The sequence below is a fragment of the Vombatus ursinus genome, unplaced genomic scaffold, assembly GCF_900497805.2.
Source record: "Vombatus ursinus unplaced genomic scaffold, bare-nosed wombat genome assembly UNPS02014812.1, whole genome shotgun sequence".
In the NCBI taxonomy this organism is placed as follows: Eukaryota; Metazoa; Chordata; class Mammalia; order Diprotodontia; family Vombatidae; genus Vombatus; species Vombatus ursinus.
In genome coordinates, this window is record NW_020954590.1 from 46,670,172 (window position 1) to 46,698,071 (window position 27,900).

Sequence of the window (27,900 nt, forward strand, 5' to 3'; positions counted from 1 at the left end):
ATCTTCTCAGCAGCATTGTTGGGGTATCCCTGGTAGACTGAGTTTTTGTAGATAACCTTTTTATATGATTAAACTTTTAATTGCTTTTTATGACAAACCTTTTTTTTTTTTGGTAAGGCAATCAGGGTTAAGTCACTTGCCCAGGTTCACACAGCTAGTAAGTACCAAGTGTCTGAAGTTGGATTTGAATTCAGGTCTTCCTGACTCCAAGGCCAGAGCTCTATCCACAGCGCCACCTAGCTGCCCCAATAACAAACTTTTAATGTTATATACTTTTTTTTTTTTGCTAGGCAATGGGGTTAAGTGACTTGCCCAGGGTCACACAGCTAGTAAGTGTTATGTGTCTGAGGCCGGATTTGAACTCAGGTACTCCTGAATCCAGGGCTGGTGCTCTATCCACTGTGCCACCTAGCTACCCCCAATGTTATATACTTCTTGATGGATGGACAGTCATTATGGTCATCACTAATACTTTGCTTATGATAGTGATGTCTTAAGAAGGCTGTTGAGGTATGTAAGATTATCTGCCCTTATATTTGGTGGTCTGCCCCAGGCTTCTGAGCAGTTCTGAAACCTAGGACTATCTGTTTTACAGTTATATAAACATGTTCTTGTACAATATAGTAAGGCGTCTGTGTCTAGGTTGTAGATGAATCTTTTTTTGGTGACCATACTGTACTCCATAGATACTTCACACACTGTTTCAGCTTCTGTAGTTTCAATTTCCCCTAAATAATTTCTATTTCCTTGATGGAAAAAGAAGACAACTGAAAGTTGCCAGATGACTCCAGATGAAGAGAACAGCAGAAGAGGGAGTTCACACCGAATGACCTCAATTTTCTCAGTAAAGTAGGAGGTGGGGCCTCCATTGGAGAGAGAGAAAGAAGAGGTGGGAGGCTTGAGGAGAGAAGGTTTTGTAGGGAGTGAGATAGGGAAGTAATTAGTGGAAAATTAAAAAGATAATTTTGATGCAGTGAGGCCCCAGACAAAACTGAATAACATTTATACTTGGAATGTCTTACCTCCACCTTGTTATCTACACTCCCTTGTTTACTGGAAAAATTAGCTCAAAAACTACCTTTTACATTAAGTCTTTCCTGATTCTCCTAACTAACTGCTAATGCCTTCCCTCTTGAAATTACCTTGCATTTTGTACGTATGTATGTATGTATGATCTTGTCTCCACCGGCAGACTCTAAGCTCCATGATGACACAGAATGTTTCATTTCTGTCTTTGCATCTCCAGTGCATTGGACATATGATGTTTTGCTTTGAGGTGTTTTATTATCTCTTATTGTGATTCTAAAATACATTAGAAGACTTTGTGGTAAATGCCCAATTGTCTCCCAGCAGTGTAGTTCTTTCCTTCTAGAGACTGCTTCTTGCTCTTTATTCATTATATTAGAGTCTTTTTTGCTTATCCATTTTGTCAGTTTTTCTTTCAGTATTGCTGAGGGTTTTTCTTCTTGCATATGTCATTACTCCACCAGTTTAACAGAAATGGCTGGTGTAACTAAATTTTTACTCATTAATAATTTAAATTGTTTTAATTAAATGAAAATTCTCACATTATGCTTAGATACCATGAGTTATCTAAGAAATAATTAGATATTTTTTCTTGACAAATATCCTGATAGTAGTAAGTAGGAAAGCCAGCCCAAATGCTAAATAAATGGGTTTAATATTACATTTTCAATACTTTGCTTGTTACAAGTTTCCTGCCCCCCCTTCATATCCATGCTATTTATCAATTTAAAAAGGTTAAAAGCTTCATGCAAATTTGAATCCTTGTCTCAAAAAACTCATTTGAATAAAAGGTGAACTTACTGCTGTTGAACGTCATCCAATTCACTCAAGGCTTCGCTGAGGCCCTCATTAACTCCACTTTCAAGTAAATGTTTATGTTTATCCAGGGACTCCACCTCAGTGGTACATTTTCTGTCTTTCTCTTCAGCTTCCTTCAAGGACAAAGTCATAATTACAGTGTTTTAAATTGACAGGCATTTTACATATCTATTCCAAGTAATTCTTTTAAAGAATTAAAGACTTACAGAAATAAAAATATTTCCCTCGTGCCTGCCCCGGTTATATATTGTTATGCTTTTGATAATGTTGCACATATAGGAAATCAAACTTTCTGCTGGGAATTCTACATTCTAGAAGACTAGACATCTGATCCTGGTATTTCATTATAGCAGGACTGTCTAATATTTATTCAGTGGTAAGTCCAGTTTCTAATACTAGGAAATTGTGTGATACTTGATCTAGAAGTTAGATGTTTAATTTTCATTTGCAGATGATGGAGTCCTATTCCACATAGAAATTATTTAAATAAAAATTATAGGGTCTTAAATGTAAAAATATCAGATATGGGAAGCAGTTTGCAAAGTATACTACACTTGAACTCAGAAATTCCAGAATTTGAATTTAATACTTATTAGTTATGGGACCCCCTGGGTAAGTCACAAGCCCCTTGACCTTTATTTAATCTATTCAATTTTCAAAGTGTCATGTCCATGGCTATTCCTGCATCTGACCTTACAATACACTGTCTTTCATGACTATATTTTCTAGTATGTCATATTGTACTCTCACCTTGGGTACTGAAATTCCTGGCTGAGTTAGGTAGATATTATTTCAAATTAATATTAGAAATCAGAATATGAAAACATAATAGTATTGGCATAGCAACAACTGGGATAACAAGCTTAGTTTTAACATCTATTTCTATTAATTAAGGTAAAGAAGAAGCTATGTATTAATGTTTACTCCCTAGACTAGTGATATTGCAGATTCTAAGCCTGGCTCCCACCGGTGAAATATAAGACTTGCAGAAAGAAAAATATATAATCAATGCACTAGTGGCCTCTACTCAAGAAAAAGTCTCCAATTTCATATGGAAAACTAATGGAAACGATTAACAAAGGATTAACAAAGGTAGCACTGCAATGGATGTGCAAGTATGGATGTCTTGGGATTTGCATTTCTGAAATGAAGACTTGCATTGATGAGATCAAAGATCCATATACATAGATCTACATATGTAGATATGTGTATATATACTTATACATGTATACCTACATGTGAATCTATGTTGATATCTCTATCTATAGAAATAGAAAGACAGAAAAGTAACATAAGTTTACTATGTTTTTATTTTCTAATTTACTTTTCAGGTACTAACATATATCTAGCCAGCCAACTATAACCTAATTTTGAGTGACAGGGACTGAGCTTGTGATTTCAATGATATGGGGAATTCCCAGATGAGGAAATTCCCTGTACCCATGCAGAATTTTAGGGAATTGTCCAAAGCACTGAGAAGTTAAGTGCCTTGCTCAGGGTTGCATAGCGAGTATGTGGAAGAGGTCTGCCTGCCTCAAAGGCCAACTCTATCCACTGCTCTATGCTGCCTCTGTTTTGAACAAAGTCTCTCTAAACAGAATGGGACATTTGTTCTTACCTTAATTTTTTGTTGTTTAAGATCCTTCAGCTTTTGGACTTCGTCGTTTAACATTTTTGTACTCCTCTTTACTTCTGTCACCATTGTGTTCACCTTGAAGAATAAATCTTGGGTTTAAAAATTATCAGAACTACCACCACAAGATGCTAACAATTAAAATTTTTTTAAATGATTAACCAGTTAACCAGACAATTTCTGTCAAAGGTACCACCATCCTTCAGTCTCCCAGGTTTGCCCTCAATTCTTCACTCTCCCTCACCTCGTATACCTAATCAGTGATCAAATCTTGCCATTTCCACTACCACAACATCTCTTTGCATCTGACCCCTTCTCTCTACTCATATTACCTGAAAGTACAACAGGCTGCTTCAAGAAGTGTCACAGTGGGGATTCCTTTTTGTGGACGAGTTAGACTAGATGGCTGCTCTCTCAAATTCTGTGATTTTCTGACTGTTCTATAGCCATGTTTTCTCCCATCCTTTGGATCACCTTTTTCCCCTGCCCCACCAACATGTAATTTTCTATTCTGGGGTAAAAACTTCTAGTTTGCTAACTCTCTGATACTTCCCTGCCTGTGATGTCAGGGGTGGGAAATTGGACCTACTAGAACAGCATAGCGTCCCTCCTCCTGACACACCTGAGCTGCTCTGATCTCAGAGCTGCAATAGTGCCCAGGCTACTCTCAGGAATGGACTCAGGAGGTCTATATCACCATAGACTCGCTCTTCTTGCCATATATGACCTGAAGCCAGTTTTGCTAGAGGTTCCCTGGCAATAGCCCAGGCTGTATCTCTTTCTAGTTTTGATTTGTATCTGTTAGTTCTAGTCTGTGTGTGTAAAGTGAGGCGGGAGCAGTTGTTGGTGGCCTGTCCGATTCTGGAGGTGTAAATCCCAACCCCAGTGAGAGGGTCTCCCCGGGTAGCTACACTCATATCCTTCACTTATTCCTCCTGTGTCATGTTTCTTGGTGTCTCCTGTTAAGCCACATGGTCTTCCTGCTTAGGTCCTTCTTTAAATATGCCAAATAAAATGGCCTGTTGCTTTCAGTGTAAGAGGAAGTGTGGATTGAGAGCCAGGGAGACCTGGGTTCAAGTTCTTCCTCTAGGTAAGTCACTATATCAGACTCAGGCCACATTATAACTGGTTAACACTCCTGAGTACTGCTTGAAACAGATTAAAATATAATTGGGAAACATTTAACAAAAGACATAAAAATACAGTAACACACAGATAATAGTAACTTGCAGTTTTCTATGCTATTTTTCTTTTGAGTTTGACACTACTGCTCTAAAATGATAATTTATGTAAGAGGTGATGATATGCATTGGTGGAGAACATTTTCTCACCCTTTACCAATGTCATTAGGGACATGGTTAAAAAAAATTACTTTCAGAATTAACTAACTTGTTTAATCATTCATTTGAAGCCTTTTCTATTTCCAGCAACTGACATCCCAACCTCACAGGTTTGTAGTAAGTAAAGTAATTTGTAAGGCTTAAAGTGCAATACAGATATGAATTATTGCTATTATTTCTGAAGTCTTATCTTCTTAACTTACTTGTTCAAGGGTCTCTTCTGAACCCATTTTTTTATGTAGAACTTTGCTTATTCCTTCTTCATATTGGTTTAAGAATTCCTTAAGTGGTATCTATAAAACATGTGAAAAATGGCGTCTTTATCAAGTATGATTACAAAGGCATCAGGAAATTTCATTTTTGGTGTCTGTGGCAATCAGTGTCATTACTTTTAAGTGACATTGTGTCTATGGAAAAGCTGTTAACTGCTCAATATGTTAAACTCCAGAAACGTAGCATATTACAATACCCTCTTAAGCTAATCAGATTAATTTAAAATTGAGAAGTTTTTAATTTTATCACTTATTTTTTCAAACATAAGTTTATTTGAAAGGATTTGCTATGTATGCTAAAAAGTCATCCAAATTTATATGCTTGGGATGAAGAGTGACCTATTGCATTTCTCTACTTTTTCTTCTGCAGAAGAAATAAAGGTAAATTTATGCTAATAGTGTGAGAGTGTGTGAACTGAGAGTACAAACACCCTTAAACCAAACAGAAATAAAAAAGCCATTAAAAATCAAAACTAAGTAGAATTTTTATTTGAATAGTTATTGCCTTTATCCAAATAAACATTTCTGTACCAGAACTAGTCTATGCCAAGTGTAGTATCTGTTGAATAAAGAATGAATATTCTCATAAATGAACTAACCAAAATCCATTAATAATCATTGGGGTAGATAGGAAAACATTCTTTAGATACCATTTGAAGATTAAGGTATAACCAGGGGAAAAACTTTCTCTGACATTCACAGATAAAGTAAAATTCTTCATTTTTTAAAAAAGGGTCATTACGAATCTCAATTAAAAAAAAGTGTTAAAAGTTAGTATATAAAATTTAAAAATCTTACATGATCCATACAAATATCAATACTCACATAGATTTGTGTTCTGTATTTGACATGATAGTTTGTCCCGGCTTCAGGATTAAATTTAATTTCAAAGTCATGACCTTTGGAATTCTCTGCACTCTTTGGAATGAGTTTTACTTTTCTAGCAAGTTTGTGGTATTCTGCCAGTTGTGCTTCAATCTAGAAGCAAAGCAACAATGTAACACAAAACAGCATCAAAATCAGCATTCTCTTTTCTTTTTTTCTTGCAAGACAATGGGGTTAAGTGACTTGCCCAGGGTCAAACAGCTAGTAAGTGTCAAGTGTTGGAGGTCAGATTTGAACTCAGATCCTCCTGACTCCAGGCACAGTGCTCTATCAACTGTGCCACCTAGCTGCCCCTAAAATCACCAATCTCTTAACTGGCTTGTAACTGCCACTCTGTTACGAGCCTTTTAACTCAAATAAGTAAATAAAAGTGCCACCAGCTACAAAAATACCCACGGCAAGAATCTACAATCATTTAAACCCATTCATGGATACTTTCACTACAATTATTAGTGAACAAATAATGTCTTTGCCTTCTTCAGTACTCTTATTATTTTAGTTTGCTGTCATATAATAGAAACTTCATTGAATGCCTATAATATACAAGTATTTATGTAATAATGAATGATCCTAAAAGGAAAACCATGCTAGAGAACTGTTTTTAGATGATTCATTAGCATCTCAAATGTATCAATGAAAAATTGTAATTTTTACCTTCTCTAAGTGCATTTTCCTGATAACTTTTTATGTACCAAAATTTTAAGCTGTTTTTGACAAAAAATTTAATCCTACACTTACCTGCCTTAACAAAAGTAATAATTTGCTGTAGCTATTTTGCTTAATCATCACTGTCTAATGAACTTATATTTCACTTCTTGTTAACTTTACCCATTATTTAGAACACTGAACATGTTAAAGCAGATAAAAGCAACATGTCAAGACCCACCCTTGGACTAGATTCTAGGAACATAGTACATCATAAAAGTAAATAGTTTTGTGATAGTAAAGAATTTGAAACAAAGTAGATGCCCATCAATTGGGAATGGCTAAACAAATAATAGTATGTGAAAGTAATGGAATAATACTGTTCTGTAAGAAATGACCTATTGATATGGATACAGGGGAACATGAAAAAACTTGTATGGGCTGATGCAAAGTGAAGTAAGCTAAGCCAAGAAAACAATACACACAGTAACTACAAAATTATAAATGGAAGAACCACACACCAGAAAATTAAGAGTGAACAAAACAAAATTATAAAGATCAAGTATAACTCAGATGAAAATATATGAAAACATCCTCCAACCCATTCCCTTCGTGGAGGTTGGAAGTCCATAGGTGTTACACCTTGCATATATTTTTTGACTTTTTCCCAATGTATTGATCGGTTGTGCTGACTTTTTTTTCCTACTTTAAAAAAAATCCTATTTGTTACATGGGATGGCTCTCCTGGAAGAGGAGAAAGGATACTGGGGATAACTATGGTGACATAAGAAAAAGAAGCCATCAATAACAATTTATTTAAAAACCAAAAAAGTGACTAGTATACTGTTTTATAACAGTGACACTCTCAGGGATATGAAGGTTTTTATAACTTTTACATAAGTTTAGACTTCTGTACTGTTCTAGTTGTTTGTCCTATGACTTCCTTTGTGGTAGCCTCAGTAATCTGCTGTCATTTCTTAGCTTATAAAAATAAACAACAACAACAACAAAAATAAACAACTATTACAAAGAACATGCCTTTGACTCCTTAGTGCCCCTCTCAAGGATGGGCCCTAGAAAAGCAGCAAACTGGGACACATGTGGTTTGGACCCAGTACTGCTCCCCTTTTTATAATCTTCCTTTATTCCCTTCACAGTTTTCATGTTAGTCTGTGACTGCCCAAAACTTTACCTTCCCCTGCATATGCCAAAATTGCCTTCTGCCAATCAAAAGTCTAATAGCTAAAATGTAAATAATCCTAGGTTGATAGAATAATAGAATTTGCATGCTAGCAAGGACTTTAGAAGTCATCCAATCTAACTCTTTACTTTTTATAAATGAGAAAATTCAGGCCCAGAGAGGTTAACTTGAAAAAAATCACATGGCTAATTTGAAGCCAAAACAAGAACCCAGGTGTCCTTATTCCCAGTCCAATTATTATTAGCTCCTTACTGCTCCTAGGGGGATCTGCATTTAAAAAAATAGTTGTTACCTAAATAAAATCAACTAGTGGAATAAATAATGTTAAACAGTATGTAGAAGAGATTGTTTGGGTAAGGAAGGGTGCCTTCCAATCTCTTAATGTGAATCTTTATTTTTTCAGATTCCTGAGTCTATCACAGACCCTAAAATCAACACATCAAGGCTCCTGTCTGTTTCAGGGTCTGTGCACAAAGTACAACTAACTTAAGTTTATACATAATCCTTGGTTATTAGGATTCCTTTGGCAACTTTCAGTTCTGTCTTCTGTTACTTTTAAGGAGGTAAATAATAGAAACATTTTGGGGAAAAATGAAACTACAGATGCAAAACCAGAAAGGAAATATCTATAGATAGAGATGGCCACAAAGATTCATCCACACCTACACAAAGACACCTTCCTATATTGTACAGGAACATATTTATACTCGTGGAAAATACAAAGAAGTAGGTGTCAGAACTGTCTGATAGCCACCGAGGATGAGCGTAAATAGCTTTATATACCTAGACAGCCTCCTTGAGACATTACTATGTGACAAGCCAAGTATTAATAATGATCATAATGATTATCTTTAGCTATCAAGAAAAGAATTATTATTCTCTCTCTCCATCCTATTTCCTAAAGCAGGGACTTAGTTTGTCATTAAAAAAAAAACTAAAAGTTTAAGCATATAAAAAACACAAATACAAAAAAAAATTCAGTACTTTAACAGTGCTGGAAAATGAGGTTTTCTAGTGTTGTATAATAAGTGAAGTTAGAGAGCCTACTGTCTGAAAAAAGAAGCTTTTATCCTTAACAAGTGTGGAGCTCTCCATTTTTGGTTTAGTTCTGGGCTTTTGGCTACTCAGAAGTTTGAGTTTTATCAATGGAAAAGTGAAATATTAGACGATAGTTCAGGGCAAAATGTAATTTCATGTATTTCCATGCTAAAGAGCTCTACCTGTATAACAAACTTATTTTAGTAGGGCAACCCCTTTCCACTGGAGAGCCTGGAAAGAGCAATTTACCCTCTCAAGGCCCTTCTAATTAGCTGCCAATTAGCAATAGTGTGACATACCGCCTCTTTGCTTCTAGCATATTTTAATTCTTCATTCCATAACTGCTTTTGTTCTGTCTCTAGTTCTGCGGTTAATTTTTTGATGGTTTGCTGGAATTCATTTCTTTCGTGATGTATTCTCTCGATGTCAGCAGTTGAATACTTTTGGATATCAATAATACTTTGCAGCCGGGCATTCTCTTGCTTTACTGCTTCTAATTCCAGTTCTGTATTAAGGAAAATATTGGTTAACTTTCCTGGATTCACCAATTAATAATGTCACTACTTACTCCAACTGGCACAATTCTCCATTTAGAGATATCTACAATTTCAAGCTGTATTTGCCCCTCACCAATGAAAAGAGCAGAAGAAAATGACTTCATTTTATGAGTCAGAAAGTGATGAAAACCTGGGTATCAAGCAAATACTTACGTACATATTGAACCATATCTTTCTACTCACTTTCAGAATAAAAATAATTGGTTCATACCTAATTAATTATACTTGAAAGGTCATGTGGCATGGTAGATTGAGAGCTGGCTTCAGATTCAGGAAAACCTGGGTTCAAAATATGCCTCTCCTACATACTGGTTGTGAGACCCTGAGCATGTCACTTAACTTCTTAGTGCCCTGGGTAACTCTCTAAGACTAAGATGCATCGAAGGTGCCAACTTATACTTGTAGAGTTTCCTCATCCAGGAGTTCCCAATAGCAGCGGAATCATAGGTCTAGTGCATCTCCCTAACATTATACATAAGCATTCTAATGTCTAAAAGGTATTCTGTATGCAAAGAAGTGCAGCTTAATGGAAAGAATATTGGGCTTGGAGTCAGGAGGGGCATGGTTTTGAATCTTGCCTTTAGCACTTTCTAGCTGTAATCATGGCCATGTGTGTGAAGCCCTGTAAACATTAGGTCTTCAGCTGGAAAAATGGGATCCCATCTCAGACATGGGGTTGGGAGCTAATGAAATAAGACATGTACATTGATTTGCAAACTTTAAAGTGTCTATCCTATGGTCAAGGCACTGGGGATACAAAAATAAGAATGAAACAGTCTCTGCCCTGATGGGGCTTATGATCTACAGTACCATAACCCTCTGTAATAAGTCAAATGGATAGCCTGTATACTCTTTTCACATTTAAATCAGAGAATTATTTCTCATTTCATTGAATTTTCATTGATTCCTTAGGCAGCTACACTGTTTAGACTCTTAATGTGTCAACTGACTAGGAGTCAGTTACACAAGACTTAGATAAGACAAGTCATAAGTGACCTATCTCTCATTTACTTCTAAGCTCCTTGTAATCGGACTTCCCTTCTCTACTGAAATTGCTGTTATTAAAATATTAAAGAGCTGTAAATTGCTAAATATGACTGAGTTTTCCAGTCTTTATCTTTCTGCATGATCCTCTTCATGACCCCTTATCCTTGCTTGTTCCTGGATACTCTCTTCTATTTAGCTTCCATGCTCGTTCCTTAGTTCTAGGCCTACTTGTCTGACTGCTTCTTCTTCTTACTCTCCTCTGCTGGTTTATCATCTAATCTCCTGTCTCTTAAGTTTGTGTCCCTTCGAGCTTTCTTTGATCCACCTCTTGTTCCTCTACTCTCTATCCCTTGGGGATATCATACGTTCCTATGGGTCCAATCATTAACTGTGTGATTCCCCAAACAGATATTTTCAGCCCTAGTCTCTATACTGAACCCTCTTCCTGCATCTCTAATAGCTTACTGGCATGTCCATCTGGATGTCCTATAAGCACTTCAGATTTAACAGGTCTAACTCAAAACAATTTCAGTCAGAAGGAGCCTCAGAGACCACATGGCTCAATCAGTACCTGACCAATAATTCTTTCTACAATATTCCAAACAAGTGGTCATTTGGGCTTCACTTGAAAACCATTAATGAGGGAGAACTCATGTCTCCAGAGTCCGAACATTTGACTTTTGGATAATTCTAATTGTTAGGAAGTTTTTCTTGTATCAAGTTTAAATATACCTCTGTTGACACTTTTAAACCTTACTCCTAGTTTTGCCCTGTGGGGCCAAGTTGAAAATCCTAATCCCTCTTCCACAACATAGGCCTCCAAATATGTGAAGATGGCAACCATCTCCTTCCTAAGTGTTCTTTTTTTTCCCACCCCAAGCTCAAGATTCCTCCTTTCTTGAATGGGTCCTTATACAGTACGATCTTCAAGCCCTTTACAATGTGTCATGGACTCCTTTAGCAGTCCAGTGAAGTCTCTGGATTCCTTCTCAGAATAACGCTTTTAAATGTATAAAATAAAGAGGATTACAAAGGAAACAAATTAGATGATATTAAAGTTTATAGCTGTTAGGTTTATAACTCCTGCTTTAGAAATCCTTTAGTTTATCAATTTCCTTCCCAAAACGTGGCACCTAGAACAGACTACAACATTATGTGTGATCTGACTAGAGACAGGGTAAAAAGAACTTTCTCCTCTCTCAACTGAATTCTCCACCTTCCCTTCTAAATTTACCCCTCTTCCCAATCACCCAGGCTTGAGACTTCAGTCATTTTGACTCTTCTCTACCCTTCAGCCCTTATATCCAGTCACTTGCCAAGGTTAGTCAATGTTACCTATAAACATCTTGTGTTTGTTCCCTTCTTTACACCCCACCCCCACCCCCACAGCAACACCACCACTACCACCACTCTAGTCAAGGTATCTGTCTGTCTCTTTTTTCCCCCCACAGTCTGGTTCCAACCTATATTTCTAGTTGTATTTCATATATCAATACCCTCCATAAATTCTATGTTTCAATCAAATTGAACTATCAGGTGGCACAATGGATAGAGCAGTGGGCCTGCAGTCAGGAAGACATGAGTTCAAATCTGACATCAGATATTCTCCTTGACACGAGAGCTCTGGAATTTGGCTATACTAATCCTGGGAGTTTTCATTTAGGGATATTTCAGGAGATGATTGGTGGATTCTTTCAATTTCTACTTTACCCTATGGTTTTAGGATATCAGGGTAGTTTTCCTTGATAATTTCTTGAAATATGATGTATAGGCTCTTCTTTTGATCATGGTTTTCAGGTAGTCCAATAATTCTTAAATTATCTCTCCTTGTTCTATTTCCTAGGTCAGTTGTTTTTCCAGTGAAATAGTTCACATTTTCTTCTATTTTGTCATTCTTTTGATTTTGTTCAATTGTTTCTTGATGTCTCACGGAGTCATTAGCTTTTCACTTGACCAATTATATATATATGTATATTTTTTCGCTTTTTGGTGAGGCAATTGGAAGTGATTTGCCCAGGGTCACACAGCTATTATGTGTCAAGTGTCTGAGGCTGGATTTGAACTCAGGTCCTCCTGACTCCAAGGCCAGAGCTCTATCCACTGTGCCACCTCGCTGCCCCTCCCAATTCTAATTTTCAAGGAATTATTTTCTTCATTGAGCTTTTGTACCTCCTTTTCCATTTGGCTAATTCTAATTTTCAAGGAGTTTTTTTTTTTTTTTGGTGAGGCAATTGGGGTTGACTTGCCCAGGGTCACACAGCTACTAAGTGTCAAGTGTCTGAGGTTGGATTTGAACTCAGGTCCTCCTGACTCCAAGGCTGGGGCTTTATCCACTGTGCCATCTAGCTGTCCTAAGGAGTTCTTTTTTTCATTTAATTTTTGTACATCTTTTTTTTTTGGCTTTTTAAAGGAGTTTTTCCTCTTAAGTGAATTTTTATGTCTCTTTTACCATTTGGCCTATTTTGATTTTTAAGGTGTTATTTTCTTTAGTAATTTTTTTGTACTTCTTTTACCAAGCTGTTGACTCTTCTGGCATCACTCTCATTTTATTCCCTCATTTTTTCCTCTACCTCTTTCATTTGGGCTTTTAAATATTTTTTGAGTTCTTCTAGGAGTTCTTTGTGGTCCTGAGACGAATTCACATTTTTCTTTGAGGCTTAGCATGTAGCTCCTTTCATTTTGTTGTCCTCTGAGTTTGTGTTTTGAGCTTCCCTGTCACCATAATAACTTTCTATGGTCAAGATCTTATTTTGTTGTTTGCTCATTTTTCTTGCTTATTTTTTGACTTTTGACTTTATATATATGTAAGTTGGGTTCTGCTCCTGGGGTGGAGAGGGCACTGATGAAAGCTTCAGGTTTTTTTGCTGCTGTTTTCAGAGCTAGTTCTGGGGTTTTATAAGTTTTCAGTTCTTCCAAAGTAGTATGATCTAAGGAGAGGTGTGTTTACTATTCTCCTGGCCTGTGCAATGGTCTGTGAGCAACCATAAATACTCTTTTCGGCCCTGTAACTGTGACCTGGGTCCCTGTTCCCCTGTGGCTGCCAGCTCTAGGATGCTAGCACTATTCTTCACCCTGGGACTACGACCTGGAACCACACATGGGAAATGCCACAGAGTCCCACACCCAGTGCCAGAAAAGGGTCTTTTTGAACAGTTCTCTGACCCCCTCACCATCTGTGGGCTGAGAGCTCTGGAAGCTGCTGCTATGGATTCAGTAGCCCCAAAGCTTGCCTATGGGGCACGGCCTGTGCTGGACTGCGCTCCACTCTCACCCCAGTGAGACACTCTAAATTGTCTTGGGCTGGAAATTGTTTCACCCTGTCCTTGTGTTGGTTTTGCCACTCCAGAATTCATTTTGAGATATTTTATCAAGTCAATTCCCTAACACTGACATGTATGACCTAAAACTGCTAACAGTATACCATGATGTTGGCCTCCATGTATTCTGAGTAAAAATCAAACACTGAACCTCATATTTATAGCAGAGAAGAACCAACAAGATATTAAATAAGTTGGGTTCTATACTAATTTAAAGAAATCATTTATTGGTATAGCACTTTATGTATAAATTACATGTCTCATCACTTAGTAACGTTGGCTGTATCTTGATTCCTGCTGTGAAATACAAAACATTTTTATTTATTCTTTGTCACTGATAGCCTTGAGTAAGTATTTCTGGGAAGTATTTAAAATGATGAAATATTTTTTTAAAAAACCTTGAAGACAGAGCTATAGAATTAAAATACTATTGATGTTGTTTAGTTGTTTTCAGTTATATCCAATTCTTTGGGACTCCTTTTGGGTTTTTCTTGGCAAAGATATTGGAGTGGTTTGCTATTTTCTTCTCCAGCTCATTTTTATAGATGAGAGAACTCAAGGCAAACAGGTTAAGTGACTTGCTGAGGGTCACAGTGTCTGAGGCTGCATTTGAACTCAGGTATTCCTGCCTCTAGGCCTGGCAACCTATCCACTGCACCACCCAGCTGCCCTCAATTAAAATATGAGTGGATCTCAAAACATAGACTACTTCAGTAGCGCAAATGACCCTCAAAGTCTATCTAAGCTACATGGCTCCTCTCTGCAAATAAATGCTCACCAAAATAATAGGAAGAATGGTATTATTTTTGAGATACCAATAAGGGATATGATTAAAATATGCATGCCAAAAAAGTATAGATATTTTTACAATAAGCTTCATACTGACTTAAGAAAACAAAATTACCAAGTGAGCTAGTATGTCATATCAAGAGTGATTAGCAGCTTTTCAGATTCAGTGAATAACAAATACTCCAGAGAGGTCATTCTTATATGCATAAATACCATTCCAGTCATTTCTTCTTCTTCTTCTTCTTTTTTTTTTTTTGTGAGGTCACTGGGGTTAAGTGACTTGCCCAGAGTCACACAGCTAGTGTTACGTGTCAGAGGCCAGATTTGAACTCCCTCCTGACTCCAGGGCTGGTGCTCTATCCGCTGCGCCACCTAGCTGCCCTTCTAGCCATTTCTTAAAAGGAACAGTCTATCCTTAACCCACTACAAAGGGGCCTAAAAGAACACAGCTGGAAAGTAAGAATCAGCAACAATGGAGTGACAGCCCAGCATGGCTTTTTGTTCCTCAACCCTCAGCAAGTATTTGTACCCTTTGGCTTCTCTCCTCTGCCTTACTTCTGGAACTGAAGGAGCAGGAGATAAGTATGTTGTCTCTGCATCTCACTTTCCACTTCCTTTCCAGTCTGCTGCCTGTGACAACAGGACAAGAATAAGAATACACACTTTCAGGCACCAGGATACAGGTGTCCACCCACCTGCCAAGGGCCATTACAAGTGCTGTTCTTTGTCTTGTTCTGCCCTGTGCTCAGGGACCTGAAATGGTTGGGAAGCAGTGGTAGCAGAACCTGAAACACCAGTTACTGCAGTATAAGAGAGGTGGATAGTCAGCAGGAAATCAGCCAGATAGAAGGAAAAATATGTTGGCCAAAAGAAAGCTACATTCCTGGACTGGAGTCTTGTCACTGAAAGAGTGAATACTTGAGTATTCACTAATTTGGTTACCTGTGGCGTCTAATTTGTGACCTTACCTCCAGCAGGAGCTTCTTCATTGAGACCACTTAATTTCTGGTCAAGAATGACGGAATGAGACTCCAAATTGTTCATATATGCCTGGTACTTCTGAACATCTGCTTTTAAAGATGCCTTCACTTTTCTTAGAGATATCAGACGATTCTTTAGGAAAAAAGAATATTAAATGTGTGAACAGAAGAGAGTTTATCTTAGTCCAAAATGATTTCAAATACGAATACTCAAAAGCACTGATTTTTGTCGGGGTAGAGGACCCCAGTGTGGGAACTTCAATCACTAAGGCAGATCACAACTTATTTAAGACTCAGGAGATGCCTACTAGAGCCTACTACCTGAGGCACAAAGAAAAGGAAGATGAATTCAACTTGGGTCTTCCTGTCTCTATATCCAACAGTATATATTATGCCAATATCAAAGTAATCATGCTTAAATCTATTGCTAGAAATAAGCAAATGTTGTGATGTTATAGAGTTATTTAGGAGAAGGATTTCTTAATAAGTAAATAATAAGATGAGGAACTTAAAAGTCAGGGAGAAATCATTTGAAAGTACTAATTTCCTTGGCACTTGAGAACTATATTATTTTTGTGAAGTCCATAGCCTAATTTTAACCTGAAAAATGTCTTGACTAGAAAGTTAAATACACACATTACAACTATCTAGATTAAGGTATCAAATTGTAATTATGTAATGCTTTTAATTTATATAAAGTATCCAGTATACAAAGTGTGATATTAAACAAAAAATAAATTCTTTTATTACTTCTTTTCCCAACAACCATCAAGGACCTCCAAACTGAGACGTGAGACTTATTTTTGGCCTTATGTAAATGTACATGAATCTTGCATCAGGTGACAGATCTCACTAGTTTAAGCTACATCACACAAGGGATAAACAGATTCCAGAGAAAATGAAACAACTTGCTTCACAAGAGGTTCAACCTTATGGTAATGAAAACTTTACAAATAAAATTTCTTATAAACACATCTCTTTATGAAAAAGACAAAGCACCAAATCAGGTGAAAAGGAATTGAGAGACTAAAAGAGTTTTTTGGCTCAAATTCCCAAGTGTACAATCTCACTAGAGACAGACATGTTTACCAACCGGTTCATTTTCTTTCTCTCGTTCCAGCCTTGCAATTTCTTCAGTTAGTCTTTTGTTTTCTGAAGCTAAAGATTCCAGCTTGGCATCATCTATATTAAATAAGTCCTCTGAAAGGAAATAAAGCCCCCCAAATGTAGTTAATATGAACCATTATTTATTCAAAAATCATTATTACATTTCGTATTAAATTGTCCTTATAGTATATCTACTAGGACATTAACTGCTCCCTACTCCCCATCCTTTCAGTAAATACTTTTCAAAATGATCTAGCTTGCTTTCTTCCCCACGTGAAGCAGTTGGCATAACCAGCCCAATGGCCAGGAAAGTATCTCTCCCAAGAGCAAGTCACTGTGAAATGGTTTCATCATTTTTCAAGAGTTTACCTGCTTGCTGAAGGAAACTTCTGGCATTCAGATTTATATTTGCCCTCTACATAAACTGGTTTTTCAACATAAGTAATGATAGCAAGTAAAAGAAAGTCACCGAACCTTTATAATAAACATTGTGGACTGAGTTTTATGGGAGTAAAAACAGACTTTTATGGGAGAAAAACAGACTAAGTCAGGGAACTTATGTTTTTATTTGCCAGAGAATATGTGAAAGACTTTGGGCAACTTACTTAATTATAACTCAGGGCATGAGGATACCATCTGTCCCCCAAGGGAAAGCATGAAGATCAATGGATAAGGTACTTTTAAAAAGTGAAATCTCTACACAAATAAGATGTATTATGATGGTATATTTATAATTTAAAAAGTTTTATTATTTCAGTATTTAGTACAAGGCAGCAAAATTTAACATATTAGAAATGAAGAATACTTACTTAGCTTTGAGTGTAACTCTGTATCTAAATCTTCAAAAGAATCAGCACCAGTCATGAAATTTTCATAGCATTTTACGGTATAGTCCAAAAACAACTGGAAAAGAGGGAAGTAGATTTTTTTAAGTCACAATTTCTTAGCTAGCTATTTTACTATTTTCCTTTGTGAAAAAAGTATCAATTTAAATTAATAAAATAAAATAGCAAATACACTAATTGGAACTTAAGAATACATAAAGAAAATTCATGTATTTCATCCATTTTATAGATTTACTCATACTTATGTGCTTTGATTTCTTAGTATAAAACGATACCAAAAGCAAGAATATGTTCCTTTGATTTAGTCCTTGGAATAATGGTCAAAGAAATGGAAGGTCATTAAGAAGTATGAAATGCTGAAGGGTAATTGTGTTAAAATGGACACACAGGGCAGGTAGGCCATGAGAAGGGAGGGGAAGAAGCATTTGCTAAGCACCTACTATGTGCTAGGTACTGGGCTAAGAGCAGCATACTTTGATCACCATCTCTCTTCAGACTTGATAGGGTTAGCCCAGGACTTGGAATGTAAGAGCCCTGGGAATACTGATATTAAAGAAGAGGCATTAACATTTGCTTTGCTAGGGGGCAGCAAAGTAGCGCGGTGGATGGAGCACTGGCTGAAGTCAGAAGGACCTGAGTTCAAATCTGTCTTCACACACTTGACACTTACTAGCTGTGTGACCCTGGGCAAGTCACTTAACTCCACTACTTAACCCAAAAAACCCCCCCAAAATATTTGCTTTGCTACTGAATCCTAAGGGGCATGGGACTTTTCCATCTGACTTGTACATAAAATTTTCCATGTGTTTCCCTTATTAGAATGTGAGCTGCTAAAAGCAGGGGCTATCTACTTTTCTTTTTGTATCCTCAGTGTTTAGCACAGTATTTTGCACACAGTTAATTGCTGCATTCATTCATTGAGTTTAGTATGGATTCAAAAGCAGGAAGTCTGAGCTCTTTAGGACAAGTCAGTGATATCTTGCAGGAATCAATACTAGATTAAGTATTTTTTTTTAAGGCAATTGGGGTTAAATGACTTGCCCAGGGTCATAACGCTAGTAAGTGCCGCCTAGCTGCCCTGATTAAGTATCTTTTTAACATGCTATTGGAACACATGCTTTATCTTTTATACGCAAAACTAAGGAAACTCTTTTGTTTTGTTTTTTGGATCCATAGTAATGGTGAGTTAAACTGTGCTATACTCCCCTGGTGACCATTGCCATATAAGATGCCCAGTTAGAATTAGAAATAGATACAGAACAATACTTCCCTTTAATTAAGGTAACTAGTGAGCCTGGCCTCATTACAGCTATATTGTGACCATTAAAGTAGATTCACTGAATTTGATGTGCAAAATGTAGGAAACAGTCTGTTATGATAGTGTTGATTAGGGCCACATTAAAATAGCAAAGCTAGTACTGGGTCTTGTCACTTTAAAATATGTAAAGATAATAAAAATATTTTCTAGTACCTAAACCATCATGTAAGCTTTTTGTGGTATATGGGAAAGAACAATGGAACAAGAGCCATGAGACTCTTTGAGTCTTGAATTTGAGCAAATCTGTGGAACATTACTTAACTTTGTGGCCATGTTTGGTAAGTTGTTTAACTATTTTGAGTTTAGGTTCTTATTTAATAATAACAAAACCTAACATTTATGTAGCATGCACTACGTGCCAGGCACTGTGTTAGATTCTTTAATTACATCTTTTTTTTTTAGTTTAATTACATCTTAATTTAATGTACATACATCAGAACTTCAGAAAGAACACAAATCCCATATTTACATTAATTTTTATGTGATGACACATTCAGTTCATTAACATCATGCCAACTCAAAAATAAAAAAAATTCTGTGAGGTTAGGGTACCTTATTATGCATTATTCCATCTTCACTCTCTCCTCCCCAGGGTTGTCCATCGTCAAATGAAGGTGAACTTTGTTTGCAGGCAAAAATGAGCTAAATAGCACATGGTAAAATATTTAGCTGCTCTCAAACACATTCCCTACTAACTGATGTATCTCTTTAAATTTTTTTCTGAAACAAAGTATCATATCTAAAAATACATTTATTCTAACATCGCTCTTTTCAGAGTACACTATGAGAAGAGGACTAAATTCATAACCCTGGCTTTATTTGCAATATTTTAATTAGTTACACATAATTATAAGAATTACTATCTTAACAAGGAATCCAGTGTAATTAAAGAAATATTACTAACAAGGGATAATTCACTAAATACCATGATTAACAAACAGAAACTCCCAGGTATGGAAAGATTCCTTAAAACATAATGTATATTTGCAACTTTCACTGAATAATTGTTTATTACTCATGCATCAAAGCACAATTAAAAATTTTAGCTTACTATCTCCTTCCCAACATTTTAGGAAATAACAACCAGCTAATGACCTAAAGGTGGCTAGTATTTGCAAATTTTTCATGTTCTTAACAACATAATTAAATAGAAGAGAATATATTCCCATATTTCTTCTCATTTACTTTTAGTGCCCCAAGTGATTAGCATTTTGTAGGAAATCCTTTTGAACTTTGTTTTAAAAAGTTAAGTTTTACCTGATACCTGTCTAGGATAGGTATCAGTGCATATTAATATTTTATGTTGATAACAGAATTTTCTCCTACATTATCAAACTTGAACATCTTTAAGCAATAAATGGAATGTATTAACACTAATGGAAGTCAAAAGCAATTGAAAGGATAACATAGTTCTAGGAAAATATTAATCATAGTAGCTTCTGGATTATAATCTGGATCTCTTGATTCAGTACAATCTTTTATCTACAAGATAACTTTCTTAATTTAAGATTTTTATTAAGCTACCAAGCATTTCTTTTCCATCCCTTTTTCTTTATTTTTAAAATTTTTTTATTAATTAATTAATTTTGATTTATCAATCATCACTTCCATAAGCTTTTGAGTTTTAAATTTTTCTCCCTCTCCCTCCCCAAGACGGCATGCAATCTGATATAGGGTATACATATACATTCCTACTAAACCTATTTTCACAGTATCCATCTCCTTGTTTAATTCATCATTTTTATCATGTCTCCTAATTATAGGTGTTCCCCAAGACTCTGTCTTAGGTTTCTGTTCTTCTCTGTTTATATTTTCTCTCTTGGGGCAGCTAGAAGGTGTGATGGATAGAGCACAGGGGCTAGAGTAAGTAGACCTGAGTTAAAATATGGTGTCAGACACTCACTAGCTGTGTGACCCTGGGGAAGTCACTTAACCTCTGTTTGTCTGTTTTCTCATCTATAAAATGGGGATAATAATAGCAGCTAACTTCTAGAGTTGTGAGCATCAAATAAGATAATAATTGTAAAGCACTTAGCACAGTCCCTGGTACGTAGTTAGTGATGTATAAATGTTAGCTGTTATTATTACTGGTGACCTAATTAGCTCCCATGGGCTAATTTTCATCTCTATGCTGATGACTCACAGATCTATATATCTAGCCTCAGTCTCTTCGAAGCTTCAATCACCACTGGACAGTTCAAACTGGATGTCCCAGAGATATCTCAAATTTAACAAGTCTAAAATGAGGCATTATCCACCCCCCAAACTCACTCCTCTTCCAAAATTTCCTGTTTCTGTTGAAGGTACCACCATTCTTCTAGTCTCCCAAATTCATAAATTTAGCATTATTTGCAACTCCTTTGCTCCTTCATTTCATATATCCAATGAACTGCCAAATCTGTTTCTACCTCTATAACGTTGCTCACACTTGACCCCTTCTTACATGGCTACCACCTTAGTTCAGGCCCTTCCCACCTCTTGTCTAGACTATTTCAATGGCCTCCTAACTGGTCTTCCTGTAATTTTCATTAAGGGCAGATCTGAAGATGTGACTCTGTTAATCAACTAAGTTCCTAGGGTGACTCTAGGATAAAATATACAGTTCTTTGGTCAGCTTTCAGAGCACTACAGAAACTGGCCCTAACTCATCTTTCTATTTTCATTGTACATTACTCCTCTTCCTCTGTGATCCTGACAAACTGGCCTTCTTTCTTTTCCTCGTACAGGACACTGTCTTTCCTTTGTTTTATTTATCTTACTTGTGTACTTAGCATGTAGCAGAGTGCCTGGCACAGAGAGGGTGCTTTGTAAGTACGTGGTTGATCATGTTGTAATGTTAACTTTATAATTTAGATAATTGATAACACTTGATAATTTAGGCAAAGTCAGTAATCTAGAACTCTTTTTGAAATTATAACTCTAAAATCAGAACCTGAGCCACTTCTCCAAATAATTTTTTCAATGATAATATATTTTAATGCAATGCTATATTTCTGTACAAAGTAGTGGGACTGAGCTTACAAAAATTTTGTTTAGGGGCAGCCAGGTGGCAGTGGATAGAGCACCGGGTCTGAAGTCAGGAGGACCTCAGTTCAAATCCGGCCTCAGACCAAACACTTGACACTTACTAGCTGTGTGACCCTAAAAATTGAAAAAAAAAAAAGTTTAAAAAAAAATTTTCTTTAGATGGATGACCTTGTCACTTGACTCAAGATACAATTTAATCGAACTATCTAGTTGAGAACTAAAAACCAGATTGAATTACAATATAAAAATCTTGACAACTTTTGGAGATATTAATCAGTTTGATAACATAATATATATAATTTTGAGTGGAAAATTACAGCAAATTTTCATTTAGGGCTTATAACTGTAACTTATTTTTATCCTTGGACATTTCATTTTCAGGGCACTAATTGTGGTCCTCCACTGAGGTCCTACTTCATAATAGCCAGGGATGGGATAGGGCAGAGGCGGGGAGGGTGGGAGGTGGGAAAGGGGAAACACTCAAGGCTTCCAGCCTATGAACAGACTCTGTATGTTCCCTGAGGATCAGAATTTGTGGTTAGTAACCACAAATAAGGTAAGGTTTGCAAAGCACTTCACATGCTATTTCATTAAATCTCCACAACAACCCTGTGAAGTACGTGGTAATATCATATCTATTTTACACATGAAGAAACTGAGGCTGAGAGAAGTTTTGATTTGCCTATGGTCACAGAGCTAGGTGAGACAGGATATGAACTTAGGTCTTTTGAAGACTCCAAGTCCAGCTCCTTGTCCACTCTGTTGCCTAGCTGCTGAAGTGCTAAGAGATTAATCGCCATAAGACTGGCCACCAGAAGACGATTTTTTCAGGAAATCATGAAACACAGAGAGATTGAGATATGGATCTATATAAGGAGTTCCCTCTGAATGAAACGACATGTCTATTAAAGTACTGATGTAAAGGAATTTCTTTTCCTCCCTAACATAAAGTTTATGTCACAATAACTCAGAAAAATTTAGTTAAGTATAACCTTTTAAACATGAAAATGAGAGAAATAGCAAGTTTTAAAAATATTTTGATGTTTAAAAAACTTATATTTTCCTTTTTTTTTTTTTTTTTTACAATTTTACAAAACTATTTACTATTAAAATAAATTACTCATTTGTGTAACTTCAAATTATGGTACCTATACATCTAGGTGGAAAATATTAGTTACTGTTACAGTAAAATAATTCACTTCTCGTAGATAAAGTTTAAATTATGTTTTTTGACAAGAGAATTTTGGAATAGAAGACTTTATAGGAAAAAAAATTAGTCATCTCAACTAAATGAGATGTGCCTTTTCTATTTAGTTTTAATTTACTTTTTTGGGGGCCTAAGCAGTGGGGTTAAGTGACTTGCCCAGGGTCACACAGCTAGGAAGTGTCAAGTGTCTGAGGTCAGATTTGAACTCAGGTCCTCCTGACTCCAGGGCTGTTACTTTATCCACTTTACCACCTAGCTGCCCCTTAATTCACTTTTAAATGAAAGACTTTTTTATTTTAATTTGGAATGAAAATTTTGTGATGCCCCTTGAGGTAATTAAAAATACTTCATGCTGAGGCATTGTGAAACTACAGTTGTGAATTTCTGCTTTACTTATTTATTTTTAGGCAATTGGGGTTAAGTGACTTGCCCAGGGTCACACAGCTAGTAAGAGTCAAGGATTTGGTCCGAGGCCAGATTTGAACTCAGGTCCTCCTGACTTCAGGACCGGTGCTCTATCCACTGCGCCACCTAGCTGCCCCTGCTTTATTTATTTTGGGGTGCAAAACATCCCTATATTTTTAAAAGCAAATGTTTTAATCTTACTTTATTCAAATCAGACAATACCTTAACACAGTCTATAAGCCAGTTCAAACCTGCCACAACATGAGGCCATGTGTGAGGTGCTCCCACTGTATACATGGAGCTTTTTGGTAAAGTAAACGGATACCTATAAAAGCAACAATAATATAGTTAATATATTAAACATAAGAGTGGATAAAATAAGCATCTCATAAAAAAATCAATTAATGAACAAGTATTTGTTAAGTGCCTACTATGTGCTAGGTACTGAGGATATAAACATAAAGAATTAACAATCTTTACTTACAAGTAGCTTGCTTTCTCATAGGTGAGACAAGGTTGCATGAAAATATATACAGTATAAAAATACAATAAATAAAATATAAATATATACAAAGTAGTTAAACACAAGAGAGTTTTAGAGGGAAGGTGCTAGCAGTTGTGGGTTTTAGGAAAAGCTTCATATAAAAGATTGTGTTTGAACTGTGTCAAAAAGGAAGAGAGGAATCTATGAGGTGGAGGTAGACGAGGAGTGTTTTAGAAATGGGGGCTGGGCAGTGCAGAGGCACAGAGAGAAAAGATATATGTTAGGAACAGAGAGATTGCCATTTTAGCTTAATCATAAAACGCTGTATAATGTATAGGGGCAAGGTTGCATATGGTAAGTTATACAGAGGATTTTATTTATTTTTTTTTATTTTGGAGGCAATAGGGGTTAAGTGACTTGCCCAGGGTCACACAGCTAGCTAGAAAGTGTTAGAGGTCAAATTTGAACTCAGGTCCTCCTGACTCCAGGGCTGGTGCTCTATCCACTGTACCATCTAGCTGCCCTCTACAGAGGATTTTATATTTAGATTTGGATGAGTGAAGAAATAACATAGTAAGAACTTCACTTAAGGAAAACCACTCTGGTAGAAGTGTGTATGATGGCCTAGACAGGTGAGAAAATTAAGAAAGGGAGATTAAGGGGCAGCTAGGTGGCGCAGTTGATAGAGCACTGGCCCTAAAGTCAGGAGGACCTGAGTTCAGATTGGACCTCAGACCAAACACTTGACACTTACTTGCTGTGTGACCCTGGGCAAGTCACTTAACCCCAACTGCCTTAAAAAAAAAAATTCTAAAAAAAGAAAGGGAGATTAATTTGAGAGGCCATCGCGATAGTTTAGGCAAGAGGAGATGAGGGCTTCAACTAAGGTGGTACCTGTGTGAGTAGAGAGAAGTCAAATGTGAGAGATGTAGAAACAAAATCTGGCAACTTATTGTTTCGGTATATGAGGTGAGGGAGACTGAGATTTGAGGAGATGAATCCCAAAAATGGGTGACAAGAAGATCAGGAGTATCATAATAAGCTCTGCTTTGGACATGGAGAGTTTAAGATGTCTCTGGTACATCCAGTTTGAAATGTTAATTAGTAATTTGGCAGTGAGCCCATGGGGAGAGGAGTTACAGAATCACTGGGATAAAGGTGGGAGGAGGTGGGTTCAGTACACTAGAACTACCATAATTTGGACTGAATGACTAATCAGCCACAAGCTTCCTTGTTTCTCGAATTAATTATTTGTTCTTTACTCAAATCCTCTTTATTGTCAAAAACTAATTTGAATAGATTAGCAGAGCAGAGTAAATACTATACCAATATATACAATGTAGTTTTAGGTAGAGGATGCTAGTAGCTTGTGGGTATTAGGAAAAGCTTCATGAGGAGGATTTTGTTTGAGTTGTATCAGAAAGGAAGAGAGGAACTTTATAAGGTGGAGGTTAAGAGGGGAGAAGAATCTTGGCAAATTATGGAAGCATCATGGTCAGCTCTGCAACCTCCTTTTGACCAAAAAATTATAATAGTATGGCATTATACTGCCCAAAACCATGAGGGTAAGCTGAATACAAGATAATTGTTGTAATTTCATCAATGTAAGGGACTCCCAGTACGAGAACTCTCTCTGCTGAGATAGTTATGTTTTTATTCCAGTTGCCCTGGATATGGAGAGATTAAACAATTTGCCCATGGTTATAAAGATCCAGGATGTTAACCGTAGTCTCAGATAAAAGCCCCCTCCCATCTACTACGCCTCATTCATAATTTACTTTGGTAAAAATTTTCTTTTCAACATTCCCATAGACTAACTATGTAATGATGTTTTGCAGCCCGATTTATTTTCATATTCTTAAGCTTTTATACTCTTTGGGTGCAAACGTATGCTCTATTTCTCACTCTTATATTTTTAGGCCCATGAAAAATTTAACATACAAACCCGAGATCTTTCAAGATTCTTGGAATCTCCTCTTCAAACTTACTATCAGGAAGCTCATAAGAAGGCGATAAGAAGTCAAAAATAAAAGTGAAGATCTTTAGGAAGTCTTTAACAGATGGACTTTGTAGAGATTTCATGTTTACACTGAAGGCATAGCCATTTTCTGTAAGAAACTATAAGAATTATTATTATTTTTTAATAGGATCAACTATTTGCTGACTGAAAATCTCCTAAGCTAACAGCTGGAACTTAAAACATCAATTGGCGGAATACCTCACAGAGTTGTCGAATATACTGTTGAATGAATGCTTTGTCATTAAGTGGTCTAGGGTCTTTGATTTTTTCAACACCTCCAAATATACCAAGCAGACTGTTCCGGGATCCAGGTCCACTAGTTCTGGAAATAAATAAAAGTAGTGAAAATAGTCTTTTCTTTTCCTCTACATGTATACTACCTTAGCCAAATCTAGATTATTAGAAGTTTACTTTGACCTTTAAAACTATTTCAAAAAGGAAAAAGTACAATTTTACTTTATTCTTTAGAAAAGGAATGGGAAGAGAGGTGTTTTCTTATATTTATAATTTCACAGCACTGTTTCAATTCCTTGGTGGTAGTTATTTTTTGTTTGTGCTGTTGCAGCCATAATACCGATTGTTTTCTTGGTTCTGCTAACTTCATTTTGCAGCAGTTAGTATGAGACCTGCCATGCTTTCCCATACTCACCATGCTCATTGATTATAATGGGATATTACTGTGCTGTAGGAAATGATATAGCAAAATCGCTTTAGCCATTTCCAAACAATAGATATCTACTTTGTTTCCAGTTCTCTGCTACCACAAAAAGTGCTACTATAAATATTTTGTTGTCTGTAGAGCCTTTCTTTTTTGTCAATGACCACTTAGCAGTAGAATAGCTAAGTCCAAGTATATGAACATTTTAGTCACTTTATTTTTAAAATTCCAAATTCATTATTAAAGAATGGTTGGACTAATTCACAACCCCACCAACAATGTACATACATACATACATACACACATACATACAAATGTATGTTAATCTGTCCACAACCTTCCATATTGACTATTTTCCTGTTTTGTAATTTTTGCCAATTTACTGAGTATGAGGTGAAACTTGAGGGTTGTTTTGATATGCTTTTCTCTTATTTTTATTGACTTGGAGTATTCTTTCACAGGGTTAATAGTCTGCTTTTATTTTTAGAATTACTTGTTTACATTCTTCAACTACTCTATTGGAGAATGATTTTTGGTTCTATATATCTTGGATATCAAACCCTCATGAGATATTTTGACAAAAAGATTTTTTTCCCCAGTCAACTACTTCCCTTCTTATCCTAGATCCTTTCTGTTTGTACACAAGTTTTTAAATTTAATTTAAACAAAATGATCTCTTTTATCTTTTGTAATTGCTCACATTTTGTTTATTTTCTGCATAAAACTCCACGACAGTTTTTTTTCTCAAATCAAAAGAGTTGGGTTGGCACTAAAATTATTATATTACTCCTCTTAAATCCTTTTTCCCCCTCCTAATCTCTGAAAATGTTTGTTTTTTTGACGAAGCATTTTGCAGTAGAATGGCTGAAGATTACTTTTTAGCCATTCTAGCAAACTCTACTTTCTTAATTGGCCAGAGATTTTAAAAAGAAGACAAACTCCCTATTGTTGAACCTCTTAAATATAATATTAGCTAACATTTTTATGGTGTTTTATGGTTTACAAAACACTTTACTCATATTGTATCTAATTTTATTTTTCTAACAATCCTGTACGGTAGGTACTATTATGATCCTCATTTTTAAATATGAAGAAACTGAGGCTGAGAAAGGTTAAGTGACTTTCAGTAAGCATCTATGATGGGATTTGAACTTGGGTTTCCTGACTTTAAATCAAATGTCATTATGACCATCATAATTATTACTATTATCATTATTAATAATAGCTAGAGTTTATATAGCACTTTAAGGTTTGCAAAGCATGTTACAAATATTATCTCTTTTTATTCTCACAACAACCCTGAGAGTTAGATGCTATTATTATCCATATTTTACAGATGA

General features: G+C 36.1%; 1 protein-coding gene across 3 annotated transcripts in view; it reads right to left on the bottom strand.

The window, feature by feature from the left end:
* The window catches only part of LOC114054088 (kinetochore protein NDC80 homolog), a 46,617-nt gene that overhangs the window by 8,459 nt on the left and 10,258 nt on the right, over positions 1-27,900 (bottom strand). For 2 of the 3 annotated variants that reach the window (XM_027877194.1, XM_027877195.1), the window contains 12 exons: positions 26,101-26,224; positions 25,828-26,000; positions 23,621-23,723; positions 19,312-19,401; positions 17,406-17,499; positions 16,583-16,689; positions 15,478-15,622; positions 9,159-9,364; positions 5,916-6,068; positions 5,022-5,111; positions 3,464-3,556; positions 1,828-1,958 (listed from right to left, as the gene is read on the bottom strand). In XM_027877194.1, the coding sequence (XP_027732995.1) occupies positions 1,828-1,958; positions 3,464-3,556; positions 5,022-5,111; positions 5,916-6,068; positions 9,159-9,364; positions 15,478-15,622; positions 16,583-16,689; positions 17,406-17,499; positions 19,312-19,401; positions 23,621-23,723; positions 25,828-26,000; positions 26,101-26,224 (1,509 nt within the window). The remainder of the gene's footprint in view (positions 1-1,827; positions 1,959-3,463; positions 3,557-5,021; positions 5,112-5,915; positions 6,069-9,158; positions 9,365-15,477; positions 15,623-16,582; positions 16,690-17,405; positions 17,500-19,311; positions 19,402-23,620; positions 23,724-25,827; positions 26,001-26,100; positions 26,225-27,900) is intronic. The other variant, XM_027877196.1, reaches the window with a different exon arrangement.